Source organism: Cervus elaphus, chromosome 30 (assembly GCF_910594005.1).
Source record: "Cervus elaphus chromosome 30, mCerEla1.1, whole genome shotgun sequence".
Lineage (NCBI taxonomy): Eukaryota > Metazoa > Chordata > Mammalia > Artiodactyla > Cervidae > Cervus > Cervus elaphus.
Genome location: NC_057844.1, coordinates 12662672 through 12690368, shown reverse-complemented (window position 1 = coordinate 12690368; position 27697 = coordinate 12662672). Strand labels below are relative to the sequence as shown.

The following is a 27697-nucleotide window of genomic DNA, read 5'->3' as shown; positions in this document are numbered from 1 at the left end:
TATTTATATGAATAAAATACTGACGCTAATTCAGTGAGACTGATCATGTCTTCATTTCGGAACTCATCACTAAGAAGTCATCCGTCATCAGACCCTAGAAATAGAGTGTCGACAAAGCTAGGTGGTCCGTCTCCTTTCACAAAAGATTTTCCGGCCCATGTGAAATTCAGCCCTGAAAACACTGGCCTAGAAAGGCACACTTGTGGACCAGTGGAAATACTGGGTTGGCCAAAAAGTTTAGGTTTTTCTAATGAACTTTTTGGCCAACCCAGTACGTGTCCACACTGGAGGAATCAGCCTGTTGACCAGCGTTGGCTTTGACTCCTGAGATGGGGGAGAGGCAAGGGCATTGGCGGGTTCCCATAGACCCCAGAGCTGCTGAGGCATCCCAGGGTCTCTGCCCCAGGCCAGGATGTCCAGCCTCCAGGTGGCATGAATATACAATTTAAAGGACAGATGATGGGGTACCCAGGAAGGCCTGAGGCTTAGTTAATAGACACACGGACCAGGAAATGGAACTGTTTGTTTCACAGTGAACAAAGACATGTCTATTATCTGAAAAGTGTCCTTTAGGGCCCAGATGCTTCTGAACAACTCTTTTCCAGGCGGATAGAATATGCATGTCCGTACACAGCGGGCTGGAGTACAAAGCTGTGTGGCGCCTGAACTGAGGCGTCTCTCTTTCGCGCTGACCTTTCCTGCACACTGGAGGGGAGGAGCGCGCTCTCTGCAGAGGTGGGAGACGCGCGGCTCCCTAGAACCTCTTGAAAGCAGACATTCAGTCACTTGGCAGGAATACAGCTCCGCACAGCTGGCCTGGCTTCTTGCCCCCTCATGTCTGAAGTCTGTCTTTGGAGAGGGGTTTCTCAGCAAGAAGGGCTCCTCTTTTTAAATACAAATAGCCCTGGGAGGCCGTCTATCACGCTCATCTTGGCTTGAATCCCTCGCTCACAGGCGGAGATGAAGGTCCTCAGACAGGACTGTGGTGGAGGGAGGCAAGGAAGGGGATGAGGGATGTTCGCCACTTGGAGCATCACCCAAGCAGAGAACCGGGCCGGGGGCACCGCATGAGGGCACGAGACATGGCCACATGAGGGTATGTATTTGGTCTTCCACTGAACGCTTCCACCCGTGTGTGTGGGCGGTGATTTGGTCCTCTTGCATCTTGCTTTTGTAGAGACATCAGGTTTCCACCTGTATTTTGCCCTCTGTCTTAAGGAAACACTGCCTTTCTTACATCCGGGTTTCAACAGAAGCAGGTGCCACAGACATGATCAGGAGGGGATTCTCTAGCCCTGGTCAAGGGTCTTCCACCCAAAGGTAAGGCCGTTCACCTTTGGAAATCTATCTACTCCACAGTCCCTGAATCATGTCTTTGGTAAAGTGAACAAATCAGATTCTTTTTTATGCCCTGTTCGGTTTACCAAGAGAAGAACTCCTGGGCTGTGTGTGCATGCATGCTAAGTTGCTTCAGTCCTGTCTGACTCTGTGACCCAATGGACTGTAGCCCACAGGGCTCCTCTGTCCATGGGATTCTCCAGGCAAGAATCCTGGAGTGGGTTACCATGCCCTCCTCCAGGGGATCTTCCCGACCCAAGGATCAAACCCGAGTCCCTTTCGTCTCCTGCACTGGCAGGCAGGTCCTTTACCACTAACCCCCCCTGGGCTAGGGGACTTTCAAAAAAAGAGAACTTACACCCACCCCTGAGAGGCCGCAGCATTTACTGGAAGCCACTTCCCTCCCAGCAGAGGCAGAGCTGGTCTGGGCCCAAGTGGGCAGCCCTGCAAGCCAGGGGGACGTCCTAGTGCAAAGACCTGTGGACTTCTCAAGTTCCATCCTGGTGAGGCCTGAAACAAGATCCGAGTGAGCCTTCAACTCAGAACCCTCCTCCTGCACAGCGAGGGTACTGAGCAGGCTGCTCCTGGGATGCTCTCTAAAGTGTCTGTAATCCAGTCTGTAGGAAGAAGTTGTTACATAAGTTTCTAAAAGCCCTAAGTGATATTGTGTCAGTACTAAAAAAGTAAGTGCCTCTGAAAAATGAATGTGGCCTCTTAAAAACAGCTCTTTTTTCCTCTTCTAAGGAATATCAAGGTGTTTTCTTTTTTTTAGGTGTAATTGACATATTATATCATTGTATTAGTTTCAGGTGTACAACATAATGATTCAATATATGTATTACTGCAAAATGCTCACCATAATGTCTAGCTGACATCCATCACCACATGTATAAGGAGAATCAGTTACGCATTTCCTGATTCTCGGTCTGCCAGTGACTTCCCTCCCCTTTACCACTGCCGTCCCCCGAGAGCTTATAAATAAAGACCATGACATCAATTTCTCTCTTAAAACCACTTCAGCTCCTCCCCATGATGATCTCCTTTGGACACCACCAAATCAGCCTGCCCCACCCAGGTCTCCCAGGAAGAGATCTCATGGCTGGTGCCCTGAAAGACTGTGAGTCAGACGAGCCCAGGGACAAGCAGAGAAGGCAGAGGGAGGCTGATGTTTGTGATGAGAATACGCCCCCTGTTTCCCGTGGTCAAACCCATCCCAGCCACGCCACAGCACCCAAGAAACCCACACTCTGCTCCGCGTGGCGTGTGCTCAGCATCCGTGGGATCACAATGGATTTCTAGACCTGCTCCTATCAGCTCTGTGACTCTAGGCAACTGTCCTGGTCTCCCTGAGCATCACTTTTCTCCCCTCTGAGATGAGGATAATAATTCCACATCTCAGGGTTCATGTGAAGATGGAAGTCATGAAAGCACATCGTAAACAGAAAGTGAGTCCAGCTCGACCGACCTTTGGTGTTAGTCCCAGAGAGGGATGTGGCCCCTTAGAAGGTAAAGGTCTCTTTGACCAGTTTCGTTTGGGCAGCAGGACATCCTTGGTGGTGGTTTAGTCGCTAAGTCGTGTGCAACTCTGCAACCCTGTGGACTGTAGCGCCCCGAGCCCCGCACCCCCAACTGCATGCTCCTCCGTCCTGGGATTTTCCAGGCAAGAATACTGGAGTGGGTTGCCATTTCCTTCTCCAGGGGATCTTTCCCGACCCAGGGATCAAACCTGGGTCTCCTGGATTCTTTACTGACTGAGCCACTAGGGAAGACTCCTTAGGCTTAGCCAAACACTTCAGAACAGGTGCAGACTGTCCCTCAGGAGGAATGAGTGGGGAGAAAATAAAGGATAATGGCAGGCAGAGCAGCTGGGGGCGGGGGCGGGGGCGGGGCAGACGATGGGCAGCCACTCAGCCTCGGGACCCCACGTGCCTCCAGGACAGCCAGAGCCCATGCTCTCAGAAGTGGCTAAGATCATGATGTGTTTCCTGGTCAGAATTTTGTTTCTTGTCCCTGACTGAGGGGCGGTGAGCCGGCCTTTCTCAGGAGGGCTTCCCAATAGTTTGCACTGCATCCACAGACTCCCCTTTGGGAGCTGTTAGCACTAGAACTGTTTTAAAATAAAGACTGAAATAAATAAATAAAGACGGTAATAAAGTCTGTCTGGGATGTCTTCCTGACCTGTGCCCCTTCCTCAAACCCAGGGGAGAAGCCCTGACTCAGCCAGCTGTTCAGATGTCCCTCAAAGGAACTGGCCCCTTTAGTCAGTCCCTTTCGGGGTGACTGAGGAGTCTTAGAAGGCTTATTCCAGACTGCCGTGTTCTGGAATATACTGAGTGAATAATAAAAATTATTATTAAACAAAATAATTATAGCTGGCTCTTATCTAAAATACATCACATGGAGAAGGAAATGGCAACCCACTCCAGTATTCTTGCCTGGAAAATCCCATGGACAGAGGAACCTGGTAGGCCACAGTCCATGGGGTCTCAAAAGAGTCAAGACATGACTGAGTGATTAAAGCAACAACAACAAAGGGTCTAAAAAAAAATAAAATAAAAAATAAAATAAAATAAAATAAAATAAAATACATCACAGCAGTGACTGCAGCCATGAAGTTAAAAGATACTCGCTCCTTGGAAGAAAAACTATGACAAACCTAGACAGCATATTAAAAAGCAGAGACATCACTTTGCTGACAAAGATCTATATGGTCAAAACTATGGTTTTTCCAGTAGTCATGTGCGGATGTGAGAGTTGGATCATCATAAAGAAGGCTGAGCACCAAAGAAGTGATACTTTCAAGCTGTGATGCTGGAGAAGACTCTTGAGAGTCCCTTGGACAGCAAAGAGATCAAACCTAGTCAATCCTAAAGGAAATCATCCGTGAATAGTCATTGGAAGGAATGGAACTGAAGCTGAAGCTCCAATACTTTGGCCCCCTGACTCAAAGAGCCAACTCATTGGAAAAGACCTTGATGCTGGGAAAGATTGAGGGCAGGAGGAAAAAGGGGTTACAGAGGATATGATGGTTGGATGGTATCACCAACTCAGTGCATACAAGTTTGAGCAAACTCCAGGAGATGCTGAAGTCAGGGGAGCCTGGTGTGCTGCCGTCCATGGGGTTGCAGAGTTGGACACGATATAACAACTGAACAACTTAATCTTCCCAAGGGCCAGGCACTTCCTAAGTACTTTGCATAAACTTATTAAATCCTCAATTTCATGAGACAGCCACTATTCTTACTACCATTGCACATCAAAAGCGAAGACAGCCAGGAATCTAAAAAATACAACACAACATCATGAATCAACGATACTCCAAAGCAAAAAAAATTTTAATACAGCAAACTAGTGAATAAAACAAAAACAAAGCAGACTCACAGATAATAGGAAACAAGCTAGTGGGGTAAGGGAAGGTGGGCAAGGCAACACAGGGGCCAGGCGAGGGGGGAGAAAGGGTTATTACAGGTTGCATGAAATCATCATGCCTGTGAAAGTTTTGAAAAGCATAAAGCACTACAGGATGCAAAGAATCATTCAAGTTTTGGGAAATTTTTTAATGAAAAAGAAGCAAGGACAGCCAGGCTACTCTAAAAGAGAAAAGAAAAGCCAGCCTGCAGACCGAGGGAGGGGGAGAGGTGCACTCGGCAGGCACAAGTGATCACGGTGACTACAGTCTCAGGAGCTGAGCGGGCCATGGCATCATTGTCCCCGGGTCTGCCTTCCCCGCCGTGGATAAGAACAGGAGTCCTGTCTCCTTTGCCTTCAGTCTGGCCCCCAAAAAAGCAGTCAGGAAACTTGAAAAGCAGTGGGTTGCGGGGCACTGGGGTCCTGGGAGGCGGGACGTGGGCTGGCCCTCCAGGGCGGTAGTCGGGAGGGCCGGGGGGTGAGCGTGGTCTGAGTCACAGCCTGAAGCTGGACTGTCCCGGGGGCACCAGAGGTGGCTCTCTGCTGGCTCCTTTGTCTGGCCCCGAGGAGCAGCGTTCTCCTTGGAGCCTCCAGGGTGGCCTTTGGGCCGCTCAGCTGCTAGCTCCAGCCCCAGCCTGGGGCCCAGAGTCGGGACAGCTCAACAGAACACAGCTCCTTACTTGGAGGGACTTCGTGATGTGGCTGTTTTGTTTTGCTTTGCGTGTTTGTTTCTCCTTGAAAATGAGTTGAGAACCTTCTTTTACCCAAGATTACACGTTAGGCTGGTGATGAAAGGTCTGTGCCGTGCACAAGGGGCCCTGGGGAGGAGCACCTACATTTGCAAGCTTTTTTTGCTGAAAATGGCTTGCTGTATGACAAAAAAAACAAAAAGAAAATTATCAGGGAGGATAGGAATTGTCCTGGTCATTGTGAAGCTGTCTGGGACTCCTGGCTGCTTATGGTGGCTGCCAAACATCTCAGCCTTATACACAATCCGGTAAGGCCTCTAGATTCGTCAGTCTCCAGGAGGCTTAGAAAAACATCAGTCGGTCCATGTTCCCAAACCCACACAAAAGCGTGCTTCTGCAAAGAGGCTGGCACAGCATGGATTAGTCAGCGGGATGGATGGATGCATCAATGGGGTAACTCAGTGGGCAGTGAGGGGTGGATGGGTCGAAGCAGGAAAAGTTTACCCTATTTAAAATATCTCAAGGAAAGGAGATTTCCAGAAGTCATATTAGAACCCACAGTAATAACAGTGCGGCCTAGGTAGAGATTCAGCTTCAGCCTAAGCACAAATTCTGTCACGTCTGGTCAATGTGGCAGCCTAGACCCATGTGTAACCCACTTACAGGAGAGATGAGGGACTCCTGGAAAGGGTTTTATCCCAAGAGAAGAGCAAATCAGATACAAAAGCTTGACCCTAAAACCAAATCTTACTAGTGGGAACGGCAAGGATGCCCCTGGGTCCAGGTCAGACCCTGGTGACAAGCAGACATTCAGGCCGCTGTGCCCAGAAGACGTGGTGAGACCCACAGAGACCAATTCTTTAGGTACCTGAGGAATTTCCAAGGGACCACATGCTGCTTAGCAAGGTACAGATGTCCTGGCAAAAAAACAAAAAAGCCCTTAAGCTCATGAAATCGCATCTCGTACACTAACTGATTTTCCATCCCGTGTGCTGCGCTCAGTCATGTCCAGCTCTTTGCAACCCCGTGGACTGTAGCCCACCAGGATCCTCTGTCCAGAGGATTCTCCAGGCAAGAATACAGGAGTGGGGCATCATTTCCTCCTCCAGGGGATCTTCCCAACCCAGGGATTGAACCTGTATCTCTTGCATCTCCTGCATTGGCAGGTGGATTCTTTATCACTGATGCCACCTGGGAAGCCTGGTTTTCTGTCCCAGGGAACTTTTTAAAATATATTCCTATTCAGGTATAATTCACAGACCATAAAATCCAACCTTTTAAAGCAGGTCTGTGGTTTGGAGTATATTCAGACAATAGGGCAAACATCATCACTAATGAATTCTAGAATATTCTCATCATCCCAGAAGGAAATCTCATACTTAGTAATCATTCCCCATTGTCCCTCCCCCTAGTCCCTGGCATCACTAACGTATACTTTCTGTCTCAACAGAGTCTCCTGTTCTGGACATTTCTTATATATGCTTTCAAACAATAAGGCAGCTTTTTTCGTTTCTTTCACTTACCACAATGTTTCTAAGATTCATGCATGTTGTGTCATAAATCACTACTCCTTTTTATGCCCAAATGATATTCAATTATACAAATATTTTGTCTATCCATTCACCAGTTGATGGACATTTGGACTGTTCCATTTTTGGCCAGTATGAATGCTACTGCTGTGAACATTCTTGTACAAGCTTTTGTGTGGACATATGTTTTTAGTTCTCTGAGATACGTAACTAAGAGTGAAATTGCTAGGTCATATTGTAACTCTATGTTTTTACTTTTGAGAAACTGTCCAACTGTTTTCCAAAGCAGCTGTACCTACCATTTTACATTCTCACCAGCAAGATGAGGGCTCCAGTTTCTCCACATCCTTTCCAACACTTGCTATTTTCTCTCTTTGACTATAGCCGTCCTAGAGGATGTGAAATGGTATCTCATTGCGGTTTTGATTTGCATTTTCTTAGTGACTTCCCAGGTGGCTCAGTGGTAAAGAATCTGCCTGCCAATGGAAGAGACATGGGAGACTCAGGTTTGATCCTAGCTTAGGAAAATCCCCTGGAGAAGGAAATGGCAACCCGCTCTAGTATTCTTGCACAAGAATTCCCATGGACAGAGGATCCTGGCGGGTCACTAGTCCATGGGGTCCCAAAGAGTCAGACAGGACTGAGAACACACACGCAGTGACACAGAGGATTTTTCCACGTGATTATTGGCATTTGCATATCTTCTTGGGAGAAATATCTGTTCAAATCTGTTTCCTATTGTTTAACTGACTTGTTGAATTGTAAGAATTCTTTAAATATTCTGGATATTGGACTAATATCAGAAATATTATGACTTGCAATCATTTCCTTCATTCTGTGAGTTGTCTGCACTTTCTTGATAGTGCCTTTTGAAGCAAAAAAGTTAAAAACATTTTTTTTAGCCATACCATGTGGCTTGTGAAAGCTCACCAACTGAGGATCAAACCCATGTCCCCTGCATTGGGAACCCAGAGTCTTAATCACTGGACCACCATGAAATTCCCTATTTTTAAATTTTGAAGTCCAATTTATCTATTTTTTCCTTTGGTTACTTGAGCTTTGGATGTCATATCTGAGAAACCACTGCTTAACCAAGTTTATGAAGATTTGTGCTTATGTTGTCTTCTAAGAGTTTTATAGTTTTAGCTCTTACATTTAGATCTTTGATCCATTTTGAGTTAAATTTTGTGTATGGTGTGAGGTGGGCATACAACTTCACACTTTACATGTGGATATTCAGTTTTCCCAGAACTGCTTGTTGAAGAGAATTCTTTCTCAATTGAATTGTCCTGGAATTTTAGTCAAAAATTAATTGACCATGAAAATGTGAGTTTATTCCCAGATTATCAATTCTATTCCAGTGATGAACCTGATTATCCTTATGTTACTACTGCATAGTTTTGATTACTATAGCTTTGTAGTAATTTTTGAAAATGAAAAATACACGAGCTCCAACTTTGTCCTTCTCTTTTAGAAAACTTTTGCTGTTCTAGGTCCCTTACATCTCCATTTGAATGTTAGGATCAACTTGTCATTTCTAGAAATAAAAAAAAAAAATCTGGTATTTTAGTAGAGATTGCATTAAATCTGTAGGTCACTTTGGGAAGTCCTGCCATCGAACAAGTTTAAGTCTTCATGAACAGAAGATGTGTTTCTATCTTTTGATGACTTCCTTCATTTCTTTCCGCAAGGTTTTTAGTCTTCAGTATATAAGACTTGTAATTCTTTTCTGATTTCTAAGTATTTTATTCTGTTTGATGCTATTGTATGTGAAAAAACTTTCTTAGTTTTTTATTTTCAGATTGTTCATTGCTCATGTACAGAAATACACAGAAATTAATTTTTTTTAATTAATTAATTTATTTATTTTTGACTGTGCTGAGAGTCTTCATTGCTGTGAGGCTTTTCTCTAGTTGCAGTGCACAGGCTTCTCACTGCAGTGGCTTCTCTTGTTGTGGAGCCTCAGGGCAAGCGACCTTCAGTAGTCTCCTGCATTAGCAGGCGGGTTCTTCACCACTGAGCCCCCAGGGAAGCCCACGATTGAGTTTTGTATATTGATCTTTTATATGGCAACCTCCCTGAGCTTGTTCACTAGTTCTGACAGAAGTGAAAACACCGCAAAGCTCACTGCTCTTACTAAATTCCAGCCATTTTTCTTAAGTAAATGCTCCCAAATGTTTTGTAGTCTTAGGTTAATTTCCAGTTTTGAAAAGTTGATTCTGACCATTTTTGCCAGCGTTCTCATTGCTTCTACGGAGAAGAGAATTTTCCGAGGTCCTTACTCCCCTGGTCTTATTGACATCACCTCTTGTAAGGAAGCGTTTCATACCTCCATTTCTTTCATTGTAAAAATGTTTTGTTACTGTTCCACATGTGGTTTTTTTGGAGATGATCAATAAGATGATGTGGTCACAACATATTCAATTTAAAAAACTAAGATAATGTGGTAAAGCACATAAAATCCTGGCACTAGTAAGGACTCAGGAAGGCCTGAGAGAAGGACTTCTGTCACTGCAGGAAGACGAAGGACGCAACCGTGAAGATGCAGGTGAGCAGGTCAGCGCGAAAACACTCAGAGAGCGCCTCACCACCCTCGGCTCCTCATACACCAAACCCTGCGTTTCCCCCCTGCCTCCCTGTCAAAGCCTGCCTTCCCCATCAGTGACCTCCGCGAGGCGGCGACGCGCTGAGGACTCACAAGCCAGCCGTCCAGGTGGCTGAGGCGCTGAACCCGCTGCGCTCGCAGGTCTGAGGGACGCTCTCCAAGTCTGACGGCGGCCATTTCAGGCCACCATCGGGCGGAGCGGGAGAGGCAGAACGAAAACCCGCTGCTCTCCTTCTCCATCCGCCCTCATCTCAGGCCCCGCCTGGTTAGGGAGACTTCTGTGGTTTATGAGTGAGGCGAAGAAGCCTAAACCCAGAGATTGCACGATCTGTGGGATCAACCAGAGAAACTGAGTGACCGGGATAAACCCCCACGGCCTGCAGACCTCCCTTCTATCTCAGCCACCTCAGCCTCATGGCAGCCCTGAGGGGCAGTCAGTTAGGTGGGAGCTCTGCCCCTGGGGGACGTGGTGCTCCCCCAGCCCCTTCTCCAGATGCCTCACCCCCGCCCCACATTCTGACTGACCTCGCCTCCGAGGCCCCTTTGCTGCACAGGCCCTCCCACCCTCTTCCCCATCTGCCACCCCTGGTCCTTCCTGGCCTAGCCCACGTGACTTTCTGAGAGAAGAATTCCTGGAGAACCTTCTTGCTACTGCTCTGCCTCATAAATTTATTCAACACGTATTTACCGAGGACCTGCTATGCTTCAGGCCCTTTCCAAGGCTGGTGATACAGCAGTGAACTTGCTCTTATGGAGCATACATTCTAGTGACAAGAGCCAAAAAAATAAGCAGGAAATATATAGGTAGTGATAAGCTCTGAGGATAAAAATAAGAGGGTGAGGGTGGGGTTGGGGGCAGTATTTTACATAAGGCGCAGGGAAGCCTCTCTGATAAGACAACAACTGAGCAGAAACCTGGAGGAAGTAAGGTCATGGGCTGTGCGAATATCAAAGAGAAGAGCCTTGTAGCCAGAGGGAACAGCCAGTGCAAAGGCCCTGAGGTGGAAACGTGCTTCACAGGCTTGAACAACAGCAGGGAGGCCAGTGGGGCTGGATGGGAGTTAACAATGGGAAGAGTATCAGAAAATGAGGTCAGAGAGATAGCGACCCCAAACTCTGTGGGACCTGATAGTTCATGATAAGAACTTTGCATGATGTAAGTCTGGCAATCAATGAGATTTATGAGCAGAAGAGTGACCTACTCCGAATTGCATTTTCAAAGGATCACTCAGGCTGTTTTACTGAAAACAGACAGTGGAGAGTCAAGGGTGGAATCAGAGAGACCAGTTAGGAGGTCACGGCAATAATTCACACGTGACATGATGGTGGCAGGCCTCGGGGGAACAGTGGAGGTGGTGAGTCGTAGTCAGAACCTGGATATATTCTGATAGTGGAGCCAGCAGTGTTTGCTGATGAATAGACATGGAATGTGAGAGTGGGACAGGAATCTAAGATGATACCAAGACTTTGAGCCTGCAAAACTGAAAGCAGAAAGCTGCCACTTATCGAGATAAGGAAGCCAAGCAGATAAAGCAGAAGCAGGGAGGCTGGAGCCCCCACCTTCTCCCTCCAAGGCTGGACTGCTTCCTCAGAGCCCAAAGACCCAGCTGTGGCGAGACATCCCTTCTGCAGGGGTTTTCTGAGCCATCTGCAGACAGCTGCAAGTTTTACCCTTTGGCTCTCCGTGGCGGTGGCCGTGAACTGAAGGCACACTGGACATCTCCAGCTAAGATGCCTTTCTCGGGTCACCTTGTCTGATTGCGCTGGGAACTGACAAAGCTCGTCCAGGTCCCAGTGGCTGACAAGCAGCAACGCCCTGGACGCCGACATGCGCAGACCCCAAACTGAGACTCCATGGGACGGGCAGGGGAGGAGAACAGGGCGCCAGGGCCGCAGTTCTCTGCCTTGTCTGCACACTGGAGTCACATGGGGGGTCCTCAGCCAGGCTGCACTCTAGGCTAGTTCATCAGAATGTCTGCGTGAAGTAGCATCTGTGATTTTGTTTCCCAGATGATCCCAACATCCAGCCAAGGTTGAGAGCTACCACCCTGGGTCAACAAGGGCTTCGCCAGGGCCTCCTGGTGTTTACTGATCCAGCTGCACTGAGTTCCATGGGACATAGAAAAACACCCATCCTCACAAAGCCAGGGGAACCAGGCTCGGGCTCCCAGGCAGCCTTCTGCTCAGAACTGAAACCAAATCCATCTCTGTGGGGAGATCTCAGCCAGCCCCACTCCAGGTCTCCACTGCCAGCCCTGCTCTGAAGGTGAATGTATTTCTTTCTTGTTTTTCTTTAAGGCAATCTGGCAAGCTCTACCCAGGAATGTCTCCCAGCCCAGCCCACCTGTGTGTGGAATGTGGCTGAGAGGGGAGCGCTCAGGGCTGAGCCGGGGGTGTCGGGGTGTTCACTCCGCGCTGGGACGGAGCAGGTGGTGGCCAACAATCTGATGGAAACCGGTCAGATTTCAATTCCAGACCCAGGAACCAGGGGACCTGCTCCCCGGTGAAACCGGGGGTCAGCCATTCCCCAGCCAGCGGACAGAGGAGCCATTCAGCCCACGGAAGCCCCTCCCCGGCCCCGCCTCAACCCCAGGCTTACCAGCAGCTGGGACCCCTCCCGGGTCATCTGGCTCTCCAGACCCTTTGGTGCACAGAACTCAAATAACTTGATTAAAGTAAGATGAAATGAGAAACGTTTGCGCCTTGAAAATTGCTAACATCTGGCCTGGCCGGGACAGCAGAGTGAAGGTGCTTTGTAACTAAGGGAAGGGAACCCTGAGGAGTCCAGGGGTGGGAATGCGGCTGTTCCCACTACACACACCTCTCCGCCCGCCCGCAGGAGCCTCTGACTGACACGGGGCCGGTGGAGAGAGAGACAGTCCTCATCAGCTGGCCTGAACTTGAACTTGGACTCACTGGACTGTGAGTCCGCAGTGACTTCACAATCTCTCTTGAGATGCTGTCTCCTCACCACCTGGCCCAAAGGACCCAGCAGATGCTGTGAGCAGAGCTGACACTGGAAGATGTCCTGTTATCTCAAGTGTCCTTCCACGGTTCCCTCATTTGCCTGTGGACCCATTATTTGATAGACTCACTTACAGTCGAGTGAGGCTCTCATTCCCACACCCCAAAGATCTCCTTTCTGTGGGTCCAGAAGGAAGAGAGTGAAAGGATCATGTTATAGTCTGAATGTTTGTGTCCCCCCCACCCCAAATTCATATAGGTGAAATCCTATCCCCAGTGTGATGGTACGTGGTGGTGAGCCTTTAGGAAGTGACCAGGTGGTTAGTGTCTTTACGGAAGAGACCCCAGAGCACTCTCTTCCCCTCCTCCAGGTGAGGACACAGAAGAAGGTCATCGACGAACCAGGACGAAGACTCTCAACAGACATTGAATCTGCTGGCTCCTTGACCTTGGAGTCCCAGGCTCCAGAACTGAGGGAAACAAATGTTTTTTGTCTAAGCCACCAAGCCTATGGTATCTTCGTTACAGGAGCCCAAGGAGACTGAAATAGGCCAGGATGGGGCCAAAGCCTGACCCCATAGAGGACACATGGGACAAGTGCGGCTTCAGAGTTGGGTGAGGTAAGTGACTAAAGAACGGTACACAGTGAGGTGGTCAACTGGTTGACCCAGGACTGGTCCTAGAAAGATCCCTGTGTCTCCATTCCACAGAAGCTGATGGTAGGTCTGGAGAAGGCTCTAAGGATGTAACCATCACCCCACTTTGCCTGTCCAAGTCAGTGAAAAGAGGGGGAAGGAGCAAAGAATGGCAGTTCTGGGATCTCCCACAACTACAAAGTGGTGTCAGTATGGCTGCAGCTCCCTCCTCCTTCCAAGCTAACCCCAGATAAGGGCCCTCTGGTGAACCAATTGTCACAGTTCTTTACTGTCCTGTCCTTCATTGCATGACGTTTATTTCCCTCCCCTGTGAGCCTGAGCTGGTCCATGACCGCTGAACCGTCAGAAAGCAGTAGAAGTGAGGCTGGGCTAGTCCCCTGCTAAGCCCTGGAAATGCTCACTTTGGGGAGCCCTGAGTCTTCATGCAGAAAGGCTGGCTTCACTGCAGCAAGTCCACATGGAGACATGGGGCAGGGAGCCCACGTGGAAAGCAGGAGCCGTGAGGGGACATGGAGATGCCACCTGTCCTCAGGCCCCAGGAGACCCCGGGTGATTCCACCTCCAGGCATCATCTTATCAGAGCTGCATCAGAGGCCCCAGGTGAGACCAGCACAAGAACCGCCCAGCTGAGCCCAGGCAAACACAGACCCACAGGCAGCAATAAAGGCTTGCTGTTTTTGTTTTTGTTTTTTTTTTTCATTTATTTTTATTAGTTGGGGGCTAATTACTTCACAACATTGCAGTGGGTTTTGTCATACATTGACATGAATCAGCCATGGAGTTACATGTGTTCCCCATCCCGATCCCCCCTCCCACCTCCCTCTCCACCCGATTCCTCTGGGTCTTCCCAGTGCACCAGGCCTGAGCACTTGTCTCATGCATCCAGCCTGGGCTGGTGATCTGTTTCACCATAGATAATATACATGCTGTTCTCTCAAAACATCCCACCCTCGCCTTCTCCCACAGAGTCCAGAAGTCTGTTCTGTACATCTGTGTCTCTTTTTCTGTTTTGCATATAGGGTTGTCATTACCATCTTTCTAAATTCCATATATATGTGTTAGTATGCTGTAATGTTCTTTATCTTTCTGGCTTACTTCACTCTGTGTGATGGGCTCCAGTTTCATCCATCTCATTAGAACTGATTCAAATGAATTCTTTTTAATGGCTGAGTAATATTCCATGGTGTATATGTACCACAGCTTCCTTATCCATTCGTCTGCTGATGGGCATCTAGGTTGCTTCCATGTCCTGGCTATTATAAACAGTGCTGTGATGAACATTGGGGTGCACGTGTCTCTTTCAGATCTGGTTTCCTCAGTGTGTATGCCCAGAAGTGGGATTGCTGGGTCATATGGCAGTTCTATTTCCAGTTTTTTAAGAAATCTCCACACTGTTCTCCATAGTGGCTGTACTAGTTTGCATTCCCACCAACAGTGTAAGAGGATTCCCTTTTCTCCACACCCTCTCCAGCATTTATTGCTTGTAGACTTTTGGATAGCAAGGGCTTGCTGTTTTAAGTCAAGTCCTGGGGTGGTTTCTTCTGCAATGGTGGATGACTCTGCAAAAGTCCCCCTGCTGCCCCACCTAAGTGACAGACCCCAGTCAAATCCCCCCACCTTCTCTCTTACCCCATCTACAGAGCCCATTGGGTACACACCCTCTGCAGTTAGCCTTAGACTTCCTCTGTGCCAAATGGTGTGTAAGTGCAGAGGCCCCTGGGCTAGGACAAACAGAGAGCCATGAAACAGGGGGTGTAGCAGACAGATGGAACAACTAGCAAACCTTCTACTCCCCTTCTGCCCTCATCCACCCACCTGAGTCCCGCTCCAGCTCAGACCCTCAGAATCACCATCCATCCTTGCCCCTCACTCCCCTTCATCCTGCACTGCATTTTCTCTGCCTCCAGGGCCCGCCTCCAGGTCGGGGCAGGGGCCTCCCAGCCCTGATCCCAGACTCAGCCTCCTCAGTCCCATCAACAGCCTCCTGCTCCAGGGCAGCTCTAAGGGGTGGACTCAGCCTCGTTCTCCCCAGCTTACCTGAGACCCTCCTCCCTGTTCTCTTCCACCAGCTCACCCCCCGCCCCCCACCCATCCGCCTGACAGGAGCCCCAATCTTCCAGATATCCAGTTGGATGTTGAAAACTCTCATTCTGCACCTGGGCCTGCAGTCAGAAACAAAATCAAGTAACACTCCCCAAAAGGGAACTAGGAGGTCCCTACGCTTGACTTGGTAGCTGCACCATGCCCTGCTCTGCTTTGAGGACCAAGCATGGCTTATGGATATTTTATGGAAAATTACAAATATAAACATAAGCAGAAAGTAGTTCCTAAATGTTCTCAACACACTCACGAAAACGGTAACCACGTAAGGTAATGAATATGCTAATAAGCTATTGTGGTAAGCATTTTACAATATATGTTGACCTTATGGACTGTAGCCAGCCAGGCTACTCTGTCCACAGAATTCTCCAGGCAAGAATACTGGAGTGGGTTGCCATTCCCTTCTCCAGGGGATCTTCCCGACCCAGGGATCGAGCCCAGGTCTCCTGCCTTGCAGAGAGATTCTTTACCATCTGAGCCACCAGGGAAGCCCTCTACAGTGTATATCAGAAGACTATTTTGTGCATCTTAAACATATACTACTTTTATTTGTCAGTGATACTTCAACAAAGCTGAGGGAAAATGAGTACAATAAACTCCCACACATCATCCTTGGAACTCGTCCCTGGGACTCGCTGCAAATCTTGTTTTCTGTCATTTCCAGATTCTTAAGTGAATCCCAGACATCACAGTGTTTCATCTCTAAATAGTTCAGCATTTATCTCTAGAAGCAAGGACTATTCTTTGTAACCACAATACCATAGTTCGTAGGTTTTGAGATATGTTGTCTGAGCCAGGCCCTACCCAGAGTGCCAGGCAAGGCCCACCTGTGGAATGTGGCCCCAGGAGTTACTTCCTCTCAGCTCTGGGTGCTGGGATGGGATGTAGTGGGGCCAGGAGCCAGAGGACAGTGAGACCCACAGAGACTCCCAGAGCTGACTGGACTTGCCAAGTCTCCCCCCGACACATCCCTCTACCTTTGAGGCCCAGGCAGTCTTGGGTGGTCTCAAAGCAGTGGACAACCTGAGGTAAAAGTGAATCTACTTGTCCACCATCACCCAAAAGTAGTGCAAGATTCCAGTAAGTAGCCACCCAGCGTGACCGCCCCCACTCTCCGCCCCCATGACCCTCGTCCTGCCCACTCCAGCCCCAACCAGAAGGCCTATCCTAGGAGCATGGCGGGACTCCTGTCTTTTCCATAAATCTGAACCCTGGGCCAAAACAGGGAAGAGAGGTGTGGAAGATCCAGGGCTGTTTCCATTAGGTGACATTTTGAAAATTATTTAGCTTGCGACTTCCTAAAAAACTGTAACTGTGCCTTATGCATCTTTGTATCACTTAATTGTTTCCATACCAGAGTTGTTCAACCTCAGCTCTGTTGAATTTTAAACCAGTTCATTTTGGGGGAAGTGGGGAGGGGGTCAGTCTAAGAATCATAGGGCATTGAGTACCACCCCTAGCGTCAACACCCTTGAGTGCTGGTAGAAGCTTTTCTCCTCCAAGTTGTGACAACCACAACTGTCTGCCAACATTGCCAGCTATCCCCTGGGAAGCAAAACTACGCTTGGGTTGACAGCCACTGATCTATACCTCCCCTGAAGATGGCACAGTGGTAAGGAATCCACTTGCCAATGCAGGAGACGAGGGTTCAGTCCTTGAGTAGGGAAGATCCCCTGGAGAAGGAAATGGCAACCCATTCTAATATTCTTGCCTAGAGAATTCCATGAACAAAGGAGCCTGGTGGGCTGCAGTCCATGGGGTCACATAGCATCAGACACAACTTATTGACTGAGCACACACAATCCATACAATAGTGGGTGCTCAACTATCAGTATCTTTATTTATTTATTTTTCTAATTTGTCTTAAATTCCTTCTGAAAGACATGTTACTTGTATAAATCAGAAACAAGGGACTAATTGGGGAAATTCTCTTCAAAAGCCTCAAGTTTGTCTATTTTAAGGAGTTTTGATCAAATTTTCCAATAGTTTTGCAATCATAATTGTTATTAAGAGTTCAAATTTAAACCAGAAGTGGCTCAAGTAAATAAAAACTAAGCCATCAAAGCAAATAATTGTGGTATGTTGAACGATTGGATTCTGTGTAAATTTTTTTCCCTAAGTTTCCAATTTTTTTTTTTTACAGTTAAACAATAAGAGTTTGTTCTGGGTTGAGGATAAGAATAAGTCTACATGTCATGACTTTTCTTTCTTTTTTAAAAAATTCTTGTTGGGAAAACTATGGCGTGGGTACCTGCGGAGTCTGCGGTGGAGGAGTTGATGCCACGGCTTCTGCCGGTGGAGCCCTGCGACTTGACGGAAAGTTTCGATCCCAGCGTACCTCCGAGCACTCCCCAGGAATACCTGAGGCGGGTCCACTTTCAGGATGCCAGCCTGCCCCGGAAGGATACTCCCCCACTCTTCAGTGGCAACGGCAACAAGTGACACAGTTTTCAACTGTTCGGCAGAGTGTGAACAGACATAGAAGTCACTGGAAATCACAACAGTTGGATAGTAATGTGACCATGCCAAAATCTGAAGATGAAGAAGGCTGGAAAAAATTCTGTCTAGGTGAAAGGTTATGTGCTGAAGGGGCTATTGGACCAGCTGCAAGTGAAAGTCCTGGAATCGATTATGTACAAATTGGTTTTCCTCCCTTGCTTAGTATTGTTAGCAGAATGAATCAGTCAACAGTAACTAGTGTCTTGGAATATCTGAATAATTGGTTTGGAGAAAGAGACTTTACTCCAGAATTGGGAAGATGGCTTTATGCTTTATTGGCTTGTCTTGAAAAACCTTTATTACCGGAGGCTCATTCACTGATTCGGCAGCTTGCAAGAAGGTGCTCTGAAGTGAGGCTTTTGGTGGACAGCAAAGATGATGAAAGGGTTCCTGCTTTGAATTTATTAATCTGCTTGGTTAGCAGGTATTTTGACCAGCGTGACTTAGCTGATGAGCCATCTTGATGTAGCTGATCTCTCAGAGATAGAAGATACTTGTGATGAAGACAGCCTGAGTCTGAGGAAGTGCACTGCCAGTTCAAGTGCAGATTGCCTCACATTTTCAGCACCGTGTGAAGAGTCTTCAACTTAACCTGTGCAACTCAGGTTGATCTTAGAAGATAGGTTGTTTTATTTTGAATATCTGAGGTATCTTTGAAAGATCTTACCCAGTTTTTAATGAATAAGCAGTTTTCTGTAATCATGTGCTTTTAGAGCAAAAGTAAAAGGTTTATTGATGAAGCATCCTACACAGAACCTGTATGGTAAAATTGTACAGAGGTCTTTGGTGCTGTTTTGTTATTTACATATACACATATAAAATTTTATTGAAAATAAAAAAAAAAAATTCTTGTTGGAGTGCAGCTGATTTACAATGTTGGGTTCATTTCAGGTATGCAGCAAAGTGAATCAGTCGTGTGTGTATGTTAGTCCCTCAGTCGTGTCCGACTCTTTGCGACCCTCTGGACTGTAGCCCACCAGGCTCCTCTGTCCATGGGATTCTCTAGGCAAGAATACTGGAGTGGGTTGCGGTTTCCTTCTCCAGGGGATCTTCCCGACCCAGAGATTGAACCTGGGTCTCCTGCTTTGCAGGCAGATTCTTTACTGTCTGAGACACCAGGGAAGCCCCCAAATCACTCATACATACATGTATATTTACTCTTTTTCCTTAGATCCTTTTCCCATATAGGCCATTACAGAGTATTTAGTGGCATTCCCTGCACTATACAGCAGGTTCTTATTAGTGAGTTATTGATATTTTACGTATAGTAATGTGTATATGTCAACCCCAATCTCCCAGTTTATTCTTCTCCCCATTTACCCCCTGGTAACCATAGTTTGTTTTCCACATCCATGCCTCTACTTCTGTTTTGTAAGTAAGTTCATTAGTACTTTTTTTTTTTAGATTCTATATATCAGTGATATGTTGTGACATTTTTCCCATGGACTCTCTGAGAACTGAGGTCAGTTTTTACAGGCCTTGACTGGGATTCCAATCACTTTCTTTTCCCTTTTATTTTTTTCTTCATTTCTCAAAGAGGCAAAACACCTTTCAGGATGTTCACGTTCGTGTGGGATGATTTACATCTGATTGAAAATTGAGTACTTCCTGGAGTTTCCAGTCTTACTTGTGTCTCACTTCTGCTGCTGATTTCAGTTGATTACGTTTTCACTCCAATCCACCATCAGAAAGTGCAAATGTCTCACTTGAGCCCACAGACTCTGGCGCCCAGACAAAGTCCCCAGGTTAACGATGGTCAGGCTAAAGGCGGGCGAGCCTGAATTGCTATAGAAACACGGCCCAGGTTCGATGCATGTGACAGGGCGCTCAGGGCTGGTGCACTGGGATGACCCTGAGGGGTGGGATGGGGAGGGAGGTGGGAGGGGGGTTCAGGATGGGGAACACATGCACACCCGTGACTGATTCATGTCAATGTGTGGCAAAACAACTACAATATTGTAAAGTAATTAGCCTCCAATTAAAATAAATTAATTAATTAAAAAAAAAAAGAAACACCCCTCCGGAGGGTCCATGGCACTCATTTTCCCAGCGCCCAGCGTCTCACGCCCTGAGGGGCTGCTCCCCGTGGTAATTTCCACACCCACTTAGAGCAACGATTCCAGAACACTGGGCTCCTGTCAAAACGAAGCTCCAGGTGCTACAGAGGCCCTGTGAGAAGCCTCTTAATTTGAAAAAAATTAAGGCAAGAAAAATTTGAAAACTTAAAGGAAGGGAAATCTGAGCTGAGGGCCCTGCTGAGGAAAGTCCTGGTTTCCCGGGGAAGCCAGAGTGAGCGGGAAGTTCCAGGCTGGGGGTTCCAGGACGCTGGGGGTGGCCTTCTCCGTACCCGCGAGGGCACAGAGCCTTCTAGAGTGAAGGTGTTGGACGCCCACGTGTCCCCAGCTCCAGGGCAAATGTTCCTTCACAAGCGAGCTGTAGAAAGCAGAGAGCAGGGCCACAGAGTAATTGAGGACAGACCCATCTGAGGAAGAGACAAAACAGGGGATTGTGAGTGTCTGTGGCCGCAGGGAGGCAGCGAGGCCCGGACAGTGATCCCCGTCAGCTGGGGGCCAACCCGCCTCACAGTCTGTGCCCGAGACCAAGCCTCTCTCAGCGCCCCGGGCCTGTCCCCAGAGCCCCGCGGGGTGGAGGCGGCAGGAAGGCCTCCCAGCGGCACAGCCAACCCGCCCCCAGCATGTCCGCCTCTCTGCTCTGAGGCTCCAGCCCAGACCCCACCCGGGAAGGGGAAAGAAAAGACCCACGTCAGAGACCGAGTCACAGCAGGAATCTCCTTAAGACAGAAGATGGAGGTTTGAACATTCCCCGTTTTCTGAGCAGGGCAGTGAAAAGGAAGACTGTTCAAAGGATAGGGCCTCTGGGAACACATTGGGCTTCGGAACTCTGTGCCCTTGACCGGGGCTCATGGGGCGCCTGGGTGGGGATGGGAAGCGCTGATCCACAGGCATGGGGGATACGTTCAGACCCCCCAGGCCCCCCAGCACCTTGGTAGGTGCCCCTGCAGGGCCCGCGGCCACCCCACTCCCACATGGGAAGCAAGTCCAGCCTCGGGGGGTCTCCCAGACCGTCCACCAAGCCCCGCCTGCTGGGCCCAGCTCCCTCCACTGCCACAGCAGGGGGCCTGGGGGCTTGAAAAGAAGCCCATGCCGCCAACAGAGGGGACTTTGTTTCCTTTTTCTCCTCTCCCTTCACGAGGGGACAGGGCTATGGAGAGCAGAGTATGTTATTGTTATTTTCAGCTTGGCAAAACCGTAAATGTGAGAGTTCACGCCGACAGAAAATAGATGGTCTTTTCTCTGTGGACCATCACGTGCTGCTCAGGCCAGGCGGGCAGCTCCTCTCAGAGGTTGCCAGAGGCACGGTGGGCCCTGCTCTCCTCGAAGGCCCACAAGGAAACAGCACCCAAAGGTCAGGAGTGAGCTGCCCGCCGACGTGGTCACAGCTGGTTCTGGAAAGAACAGGAGGCTTTGCCACAGCATAGCCTCAGCGCTCCCTCCCACTGGGCTCCAGGGTTCAAACCAGGGCCTCCACCCACCCGGGGCCTCCTCACCCCAAGCTTCTGACAGCTGTTCCATCCCTTCCTAGAGGAAGAGTCTCTGTTTCTGGAACTTTCAAGACGACTCGTCTAATCGTCACAACAACAAGTCCATTCATTCACTGAATCGGTCATGCATTCATTCATCAGGAAGAGTCTCTTTTCCCGGAACGTTCAAGGCATTTCAAGACTTTCATGACAACAAGTTCATTCATTCATTGAAGTCAGTCATGCATTCATTCATGCAATACTTATCGATGGCCAGTCTCTGAGGGTCAGAGAAGAAAACAGGACAGATGTGGCGTAGGAGCTCCTGAGGAAGACAGAAAGTAAACAAATAATAACAAAAGGGTTGAGCAAGTGGTAGCAACAACAGTGATAACCACTAGTTATTAAGAACTCGTGATGTGCTGGGCACACACAAGCTCACTTAATCCTCCCAGTTTCTACTTTTCCAGAGAGGACTAAGGAACCTGGCCAAGGCCACACAGGTGGTAAGTGGTAGAGCTGAGGTGACAGCATCCAAAATGCCCAAACCCGGCTCCCACTGAGGCAGCCCTCAGCTTGCAGAGGCCCCAGGAGCCATCAGGAGCCCGTGGTGGAGACCCGGGAGCCGATGTAGGAGTTGGGCTGTTTGCAGAGCCCTGGCCTGTTCCGCATGAGCAAGGGCTGGTCGTTTCAGGGGTTTAAGTCAGGACTTCAGGACAAGCAAACACTGCTGACTCAGTTTCTACCCTCCCCACTGACTCAGACACAGTGAGGTCCTCTAAGCCTCCCCAGTCTCCAGGATCTAATGCCTGATGATATGAGGTGGAGCTGATGGAATAATAATAGAAATAAAGTGCACAATAGATGTAATGAGCTTGAATCATCCCCAAAACATCCCCCTCCTCCTCAGTCTGTGGAAAAACTGTCTTCCACAAAACCAGTCCCTGATGCCAAAAAGGTTGGGGACCGCTGCTCTCAGCCCATCCTGCCGGGCAGGGTCCCAAGGATCCAGAAAGTCAGAGTCTGGTTACCAGAAAGACCAGATGCTTCCAAAAGCGACTCAGGCAGGAAGGACAGTGACATGCATACAGCTTTAGAGAAAAGGGGGGAAGAGCTTGGACCTGGAGTCGAACAGCGTGACTCTGGATCCTTCTCACCAGCTGGGTAAAGATGATTAAGACACTTGACGTCACCGATCAAATGTCGGGAGTTGGGGGACCCAAGAGCTGCTCCCGGGGGTGGGGTGTCCAGCCTGGAGGAGCGCACGCGCTGTTGAGTGGGACCAGGCGGGAGGGGCGGGGCCTGAGTTAGAGGACCTGCTGGTTGGATGCAGATGGGTCCCGCCCAAGCGTCTGCCCAGCCTGCAAGAGGAGTGTGACTTGGGTGTGCAGGGGCGGAGTGAGTATTGAACAGAAGCCCCGTTTAACCCCTTAAGGAGAAGGTCATCAATTGGTTGTGCTTATTAGACCAGTGGAATTAGGTGACAGTGACTCAACATCTCGAAAGACCAGCAATCCAGGGAAAGAACCCCCAAACAAAGTCTAACATATGATCTGAGGTCGACAGCTGGAAGGGGCCAAGACAGGGGTGGGGTGGGGGTGCTGCCAGCGTGGCCGGTCCCCCAGACCCCCCGCCCACCCCTGGAGAGAGTCAGGGGGTACCTGAGAACCTGTGACTGGGGGCGCCGCCCCTCCCCCACTTCCAGATGAGGCCCGGAGAAAGGCCGAGCATCTTCCCAGACGCTGGTGGGAACTTTTCTCTCTTTCTCATCATCTCCCGCCTTGCTCGACAGGCAAAACCAAACCATAAAGCATAGCTTTCTCCATGATGAGGCCCCACGTGAGTCATCCCCACAAACCGCCTTAGAATCCAAGTGCTGGGACGGGCGGTCTCAGTGAGCGGGAGGAATTGCTCAGTAATGAGAAAATCGGGTGGAAACATACCCCCAGCATCTGGGCTCCCCCAGTCGCCGGCTGGCTGCTCCGGAGAGGCCCGGACCGGCTGGAGGCAGACGCGCAGGTCTCCCTGCACCCGTTGCAGGGCCTGGCGAGGAGGCACGGAGGCGCTCCGGCCCTCAGCCTCTTCAGCCCACTCCCCGGTTCTGTCCTCACACGTTCCCCTTCTTCCCCAGAGTAGCCACCCTCGGTCACTCCGGGCATCCGGGGTGGGCACCGTAATGAGTTGCCCTCTCAGGAGACTGACCCAGGACAACCAGAGCCCAAGAAGGAGGCCAAGGCAAGTTCTGGAAGCAGGCTCAGGCCCACCCGGCAGGGTATCTCAGGGCCCCAACCCCTGGAATGTGGCCTAGAAGGGCAGGCGTGGATTTCAAGGCTCAAGCCTCCTTACCCTCCAGGCTTGCCTCTCGTGAGGCAGGGCGCAGTTGGAGGGGAATCAGAGCAACCTTCTCTAAAACAGAACCCAGGCAGGTCCTGGCTGCCTGACTCTAACGGCAATGCCATATGTGTGGAAAGTGTGTGTGTCCCCACTTCCCCTCCCTCCCCCTCTCTTATGCGCGCGCACACGCACACACACCTGAAACCCAGTTAAGAGCCGACAGACAAGCAAGTCCTCGTTCAACAGGCCTTCACTTCAGGCGAAAACTACACTGGGGCAGGCTGGGTTTTCTGTCCTTACTCAAGTTTTCCTTCCTTTCGGAAGTCTCACCTCTGATGGGCAGGGAGACACATTAAAATTCTCTTACGTCAAAGTCGTGCCAAGAAAGATTCACATCCGTGAGAAAGAACACGTGGGCCTGCTCCATCTCCACTGTGACGACGTGACCACCGTCCCCCTCCTAGGCTATAGGGTGGGACTCGTGGCCTAGATCAGGACATGGGGCATGAGTGGGCCCCCCAGCACGGTGGTGGGGTGGGGAGAGAGAGAAAGGGACCCCTCAGGGGAAGAGGCATGGACCAAGGCCGACAATGAAGAAATGCTCTTCAGCCTCTTTCTTCTCTGTTCTGTTCTTTAATATTAATATATACCTCATGTGGGTTTTTTGTTTTTTTAATTTGTTTGTTTTTGGCTGCGCTGGGTCTTTGTGGATGCTGAAGGACTTTCTCCAGTTGGAGCGAGCAAGGGCTCCTCGCTGCGGTGTGCAGGCTGCTTACGGCGGCTTCCGTCGCTGTAGGGCACGGGCTCTAGATCCTCGGGCTTCAGCAGTTGTGGCACGTGGACTCGGTCATTGTGGCCCCAATAGTTGTGGTCCATGGGCTTAGTTGCCCCTCAGCAAGTGGGATCTTCCCGGACCAGGCGTCAAACACGGGTCCCCTCATTGGCAGGTGGATTCTTATCCCCTGGACCACCAGGGAAGTCCCATTCTGTGTTCTTTCAGGCAACAGGCAGTCAGGTGTGGTCACAAGACAGAACACGGAGGCAGCTCAGGGAAACAAAGTTTACTGTATTCATGAGCCCCAGAGAGGGAGGTCATCGGGGAGCAGCCGTGCAGTCAGGAGGCAGAAAACAGGGTGAGGGAAGAGCTTGGGCTATGGCCTTTATTGGGGTTTCCACAGGGAAGGCGAGGCAGGGCGGGATGAACAGCTGGGGCCTGGCTAGTTTGAATTGTGCCAGCAGAAGAAGTAGAAGTGAAGTCGCTCAGTCGTGTCCAACTCTTTGTGACCCCATGAACTGTAGCCCTCCAGGCTCCTCCGTCCATGGGATTTTCCAGGCAAGAATACTGGAGCGGGTTGCTATTTTCTTCTCCAAGGGATCGTCCCAACCCAGGGATCGAACCCGGGTCTCCCGCATTGTAGGCAGATGCTTTTACCGTCTGAGCCACCAGGGAAGTCAGCAGATTCACATATAAACAATGTCATCCCCTTGACTCTGACCATCTTTGTGAAGAGCTCCAGTGAAGATGACCGAGAGGGGTGGGAATGCGGGGTGGGAGGGAGGCCCATGAGAGAGACGACATATGTACATGTATAGCTGATATGCTTCATTGTACAGCCAAACCAGCACAATATCATAAAGCGATCACACTCCAAAAAGTGGGGGCTCTTTCCAGGAGTGGGCGGCCCCTGAGGGATAATGACCTTGACGGGAATAATGAGCTTGGGCTGACCCACCTGAAGTCACAGGTGTAACTCCAACCAACCCCGAGTCAAGGCACCTGGTCCATTGTCCTCCGTCCCTCTTGTGCTGCGCATCTGGTGTTGGAGTTTTTTATGAGGCTGGCTCAGTTACTCCAGACCATGTCAAAATATCATTTAGGATTGTTACTCTCCTTAGAGAGCATGGCCAAGACATTGGTACCACTCGGCCCATGGTCAGCCCAGGGGGCCAGCATCTCATGCTTCTCTGAAGTTGGGCGACACTGGTGGCAGCCTTGTGGACGTTGAGAGGCCACCAATGCATCTGGTCTCTGGACCGTGGGGGGGGACCAGCCCAACAGCCACAATAAAGCAAAGAGTCTGAAACTAAAAGCAGACAGCAAGTCCAGGCAAGCATGGCAGCATCGCTGAGTGACTGCGTGGTCACCACGGCCAGGTGGGCACGGTCACGGCGAGTCTGAGTCATCAATCAGCCTGACTTCAGGGGAACTGAGCTGTGTTGGATGGAAGGCTGCCTGGAGAAACCAGCCAGTCGTGCTGGTCATCTCTGGGCTGTGTTCACAGCCACATCAGCCAGCTGTCCCTTCAGCTTGAGAGTGAGGAGGCCCCGAGGTGAAAACTGGGGAATATGCCTGCGGTGACAAACCTGCTGTACTGGACTCTGGAGCTGACCACGTTTAACCTCCTAGGGCATGGCAGCCCACTCCAGTGTTCTTGCCTGGAGAATTCCATGAACAGAGCAGCCTGGCGGGCTACAGTCCATGGGGCCACAAAGAGTCGGACATGACTGAGTGACTTAGAACACACGCATACAGTGAAATTATATTCATTATGATAATGAAATGAATAACCACGGCCAGAAAAGAACAGCAGACAGTATTGAACTTTGCGTATATCATTTTGCCAGTAAGAATTCCTCATCCGTAAAATGAAAAGCGACTCACTGAATGGGAGAATATTTGCAAATCTTGTATCTCATACGAGGATAATGTCTGAAGTGTGTAGAACTCACACAGCTCTGTAGCAAGAAGAGCAAACAATTCCATTTGGGGCAGAGGATCTGCATAGACATTTTTCCAGAGAAGCCATTTTCCAGGGGAATAAGAGGTATATGGGCATTCTGTACCTTCCTTTCAATTTTGCTATGAACCTGAAACTGTTCTAAAAATAACAAAGCCAAAGGAAGAAAGGAAAGGAAGGAAGAGGAAGGAAGGAGAGAAGAGGAGGGAGTGATGGATGGTGGAGGAGGCCTCTTACAGCAGAGTGTCAAGGGTGGGCTGGTCAACATGGAAGGGGTGCTGGAGTTGGAAAAGCATCATTTTCCAACCATCCTAGTAAAGGTTGCCTGGTGGCTCAAATGGTAAAGAATCTACCTACAATGCAGGAGATCTGGATTTAATCCCTGGGTCAGGAAGATCCCCTGGAGAAGGGCATGGTAACCCACTCCAGTATTCTTGCCTGGAAATCCCATGGACAGAGGAGCCTATGGAGCTGCAGTCCATGGGGTCACAAAGAGTCAGACACGACTGAGCTACTAACACTTCAGTAAAGATTGGATGAGGCAAGAATCACCAATGAATATTAAAGGATATTTTGATAAGGAACAGGATATTTACATGGTCTTAGTGTGTCTCCCACAAATTGTGTGTTAGTTGCAATAACATGAAAAGAGAAAACAGTCATTCTGCAGTGGAAGATTAGATTGCAACTTGACCAAGTGCTCAAAACTAACGTCACCAGTGAGGGACAGTGTGCACTTCCAGATGTGATGCTCTGAGCAGGATACCACCTAACCTAGGTCAAACTCCAGCAGAGTATAAGTAACCTGGATCTAATCATGAAAAATAGCAAACAAACCCCAGTTGAGAAACGGTCTATTAAAAAAAAAAGGAGAAAGGGACTGTATTCTTCAAAAACATCAATGTCTTAAAACACAAAGGAAGGCTGTGAAAATGCTTTAGATTTAAGGAGGGCAAAGAGACATGACAATAAAATGCAGTAGCTGACCCTAGAGTAAGTCCTGTTGTCGTTTCAGTCACTAAGTCGTCTCCGACTCTTTGTGACCCCATGGACGGTAGCCCGCCAGGCTCCTCTGTCCATGGGGTTTCCCAGCAAAAATGCTGGAGCAGGTTGCCGTTTCCTTCTCTAGCTGATCTTCCTGACCCAGGGATAGGACTCACGCCTCCTGCATTGGCAGGCGGATTCTTTACTGCTGAGCCACCGGAGGAGCCCAGACTAGATCTTGTACTGAAGGTCAAAAAAAAAAAAAAAAATGCTATAAAGAACATTTTTTTTAATGAAGTGACAAAGTTGAAA

The 27697-nt window shown here is 49.3% G+C and overlaps 1 protein-coding gene and 2 long non-coding RNA genes across 5 annotated transcripts in view; 2 read left to right on the top strand and 1 right to left on the bottom strand.

Annotated features, from left to right (window-relative positions):
• Positions 1 to 769: 769 nt before the first annotated feature.
• On the top strand, positions 770 to 2897 carry LOC122686829. The gene is made up of 3 exons (XR_006338906.1): positions 770 to 1096; positions 1219 to 1320; positions 2359 to 2897. It is a non-coding gene; the product is annotated as an uncharacterized LOC122686829 (long non-coding RNA).
• Positions 2898 to 17527: 14630 nt separating this feature from the next.
• LOC122687002 (gem-associated protein 2-like) lies at positions 17528 to 18645 on the top strand. Its single transcript, XM_043892421.1, is given in 2 exon segments — positions 17528 to 17660; positions 17663 to 18645. Coding segments are annotated over 2 exon segments (723 nt in total). The 3' UTR covers positions 18253 to 18645.
• Positions 18646 to 19790: 1145 nt separating this feature from the next.
• The window catches only part of LOC122686963, a 28306-nt gene continuing 20399 nt past the window's right edge, over positions 19791 to 27697 (bottom strand). Inside the window, exons 1-2 of one of the 3 annotated variants that reach the window (XR_006338964.1) lie at positions 22451 to 22955; positions 19791 to 21654 (exon numbers count right to left, since the gene is read on the bottom strand). This is a non-coding gene — a long non-coding RNA (uncharacterized LOC122686963). Of the gene's footprint in view, positions 21655 to 22450; positions 22956 to 27697 lie in introns of those variants that run through there. The other 2 variants (XR_006338966.1, XR_006338965.1) reach the window with 2 other exon arrangements.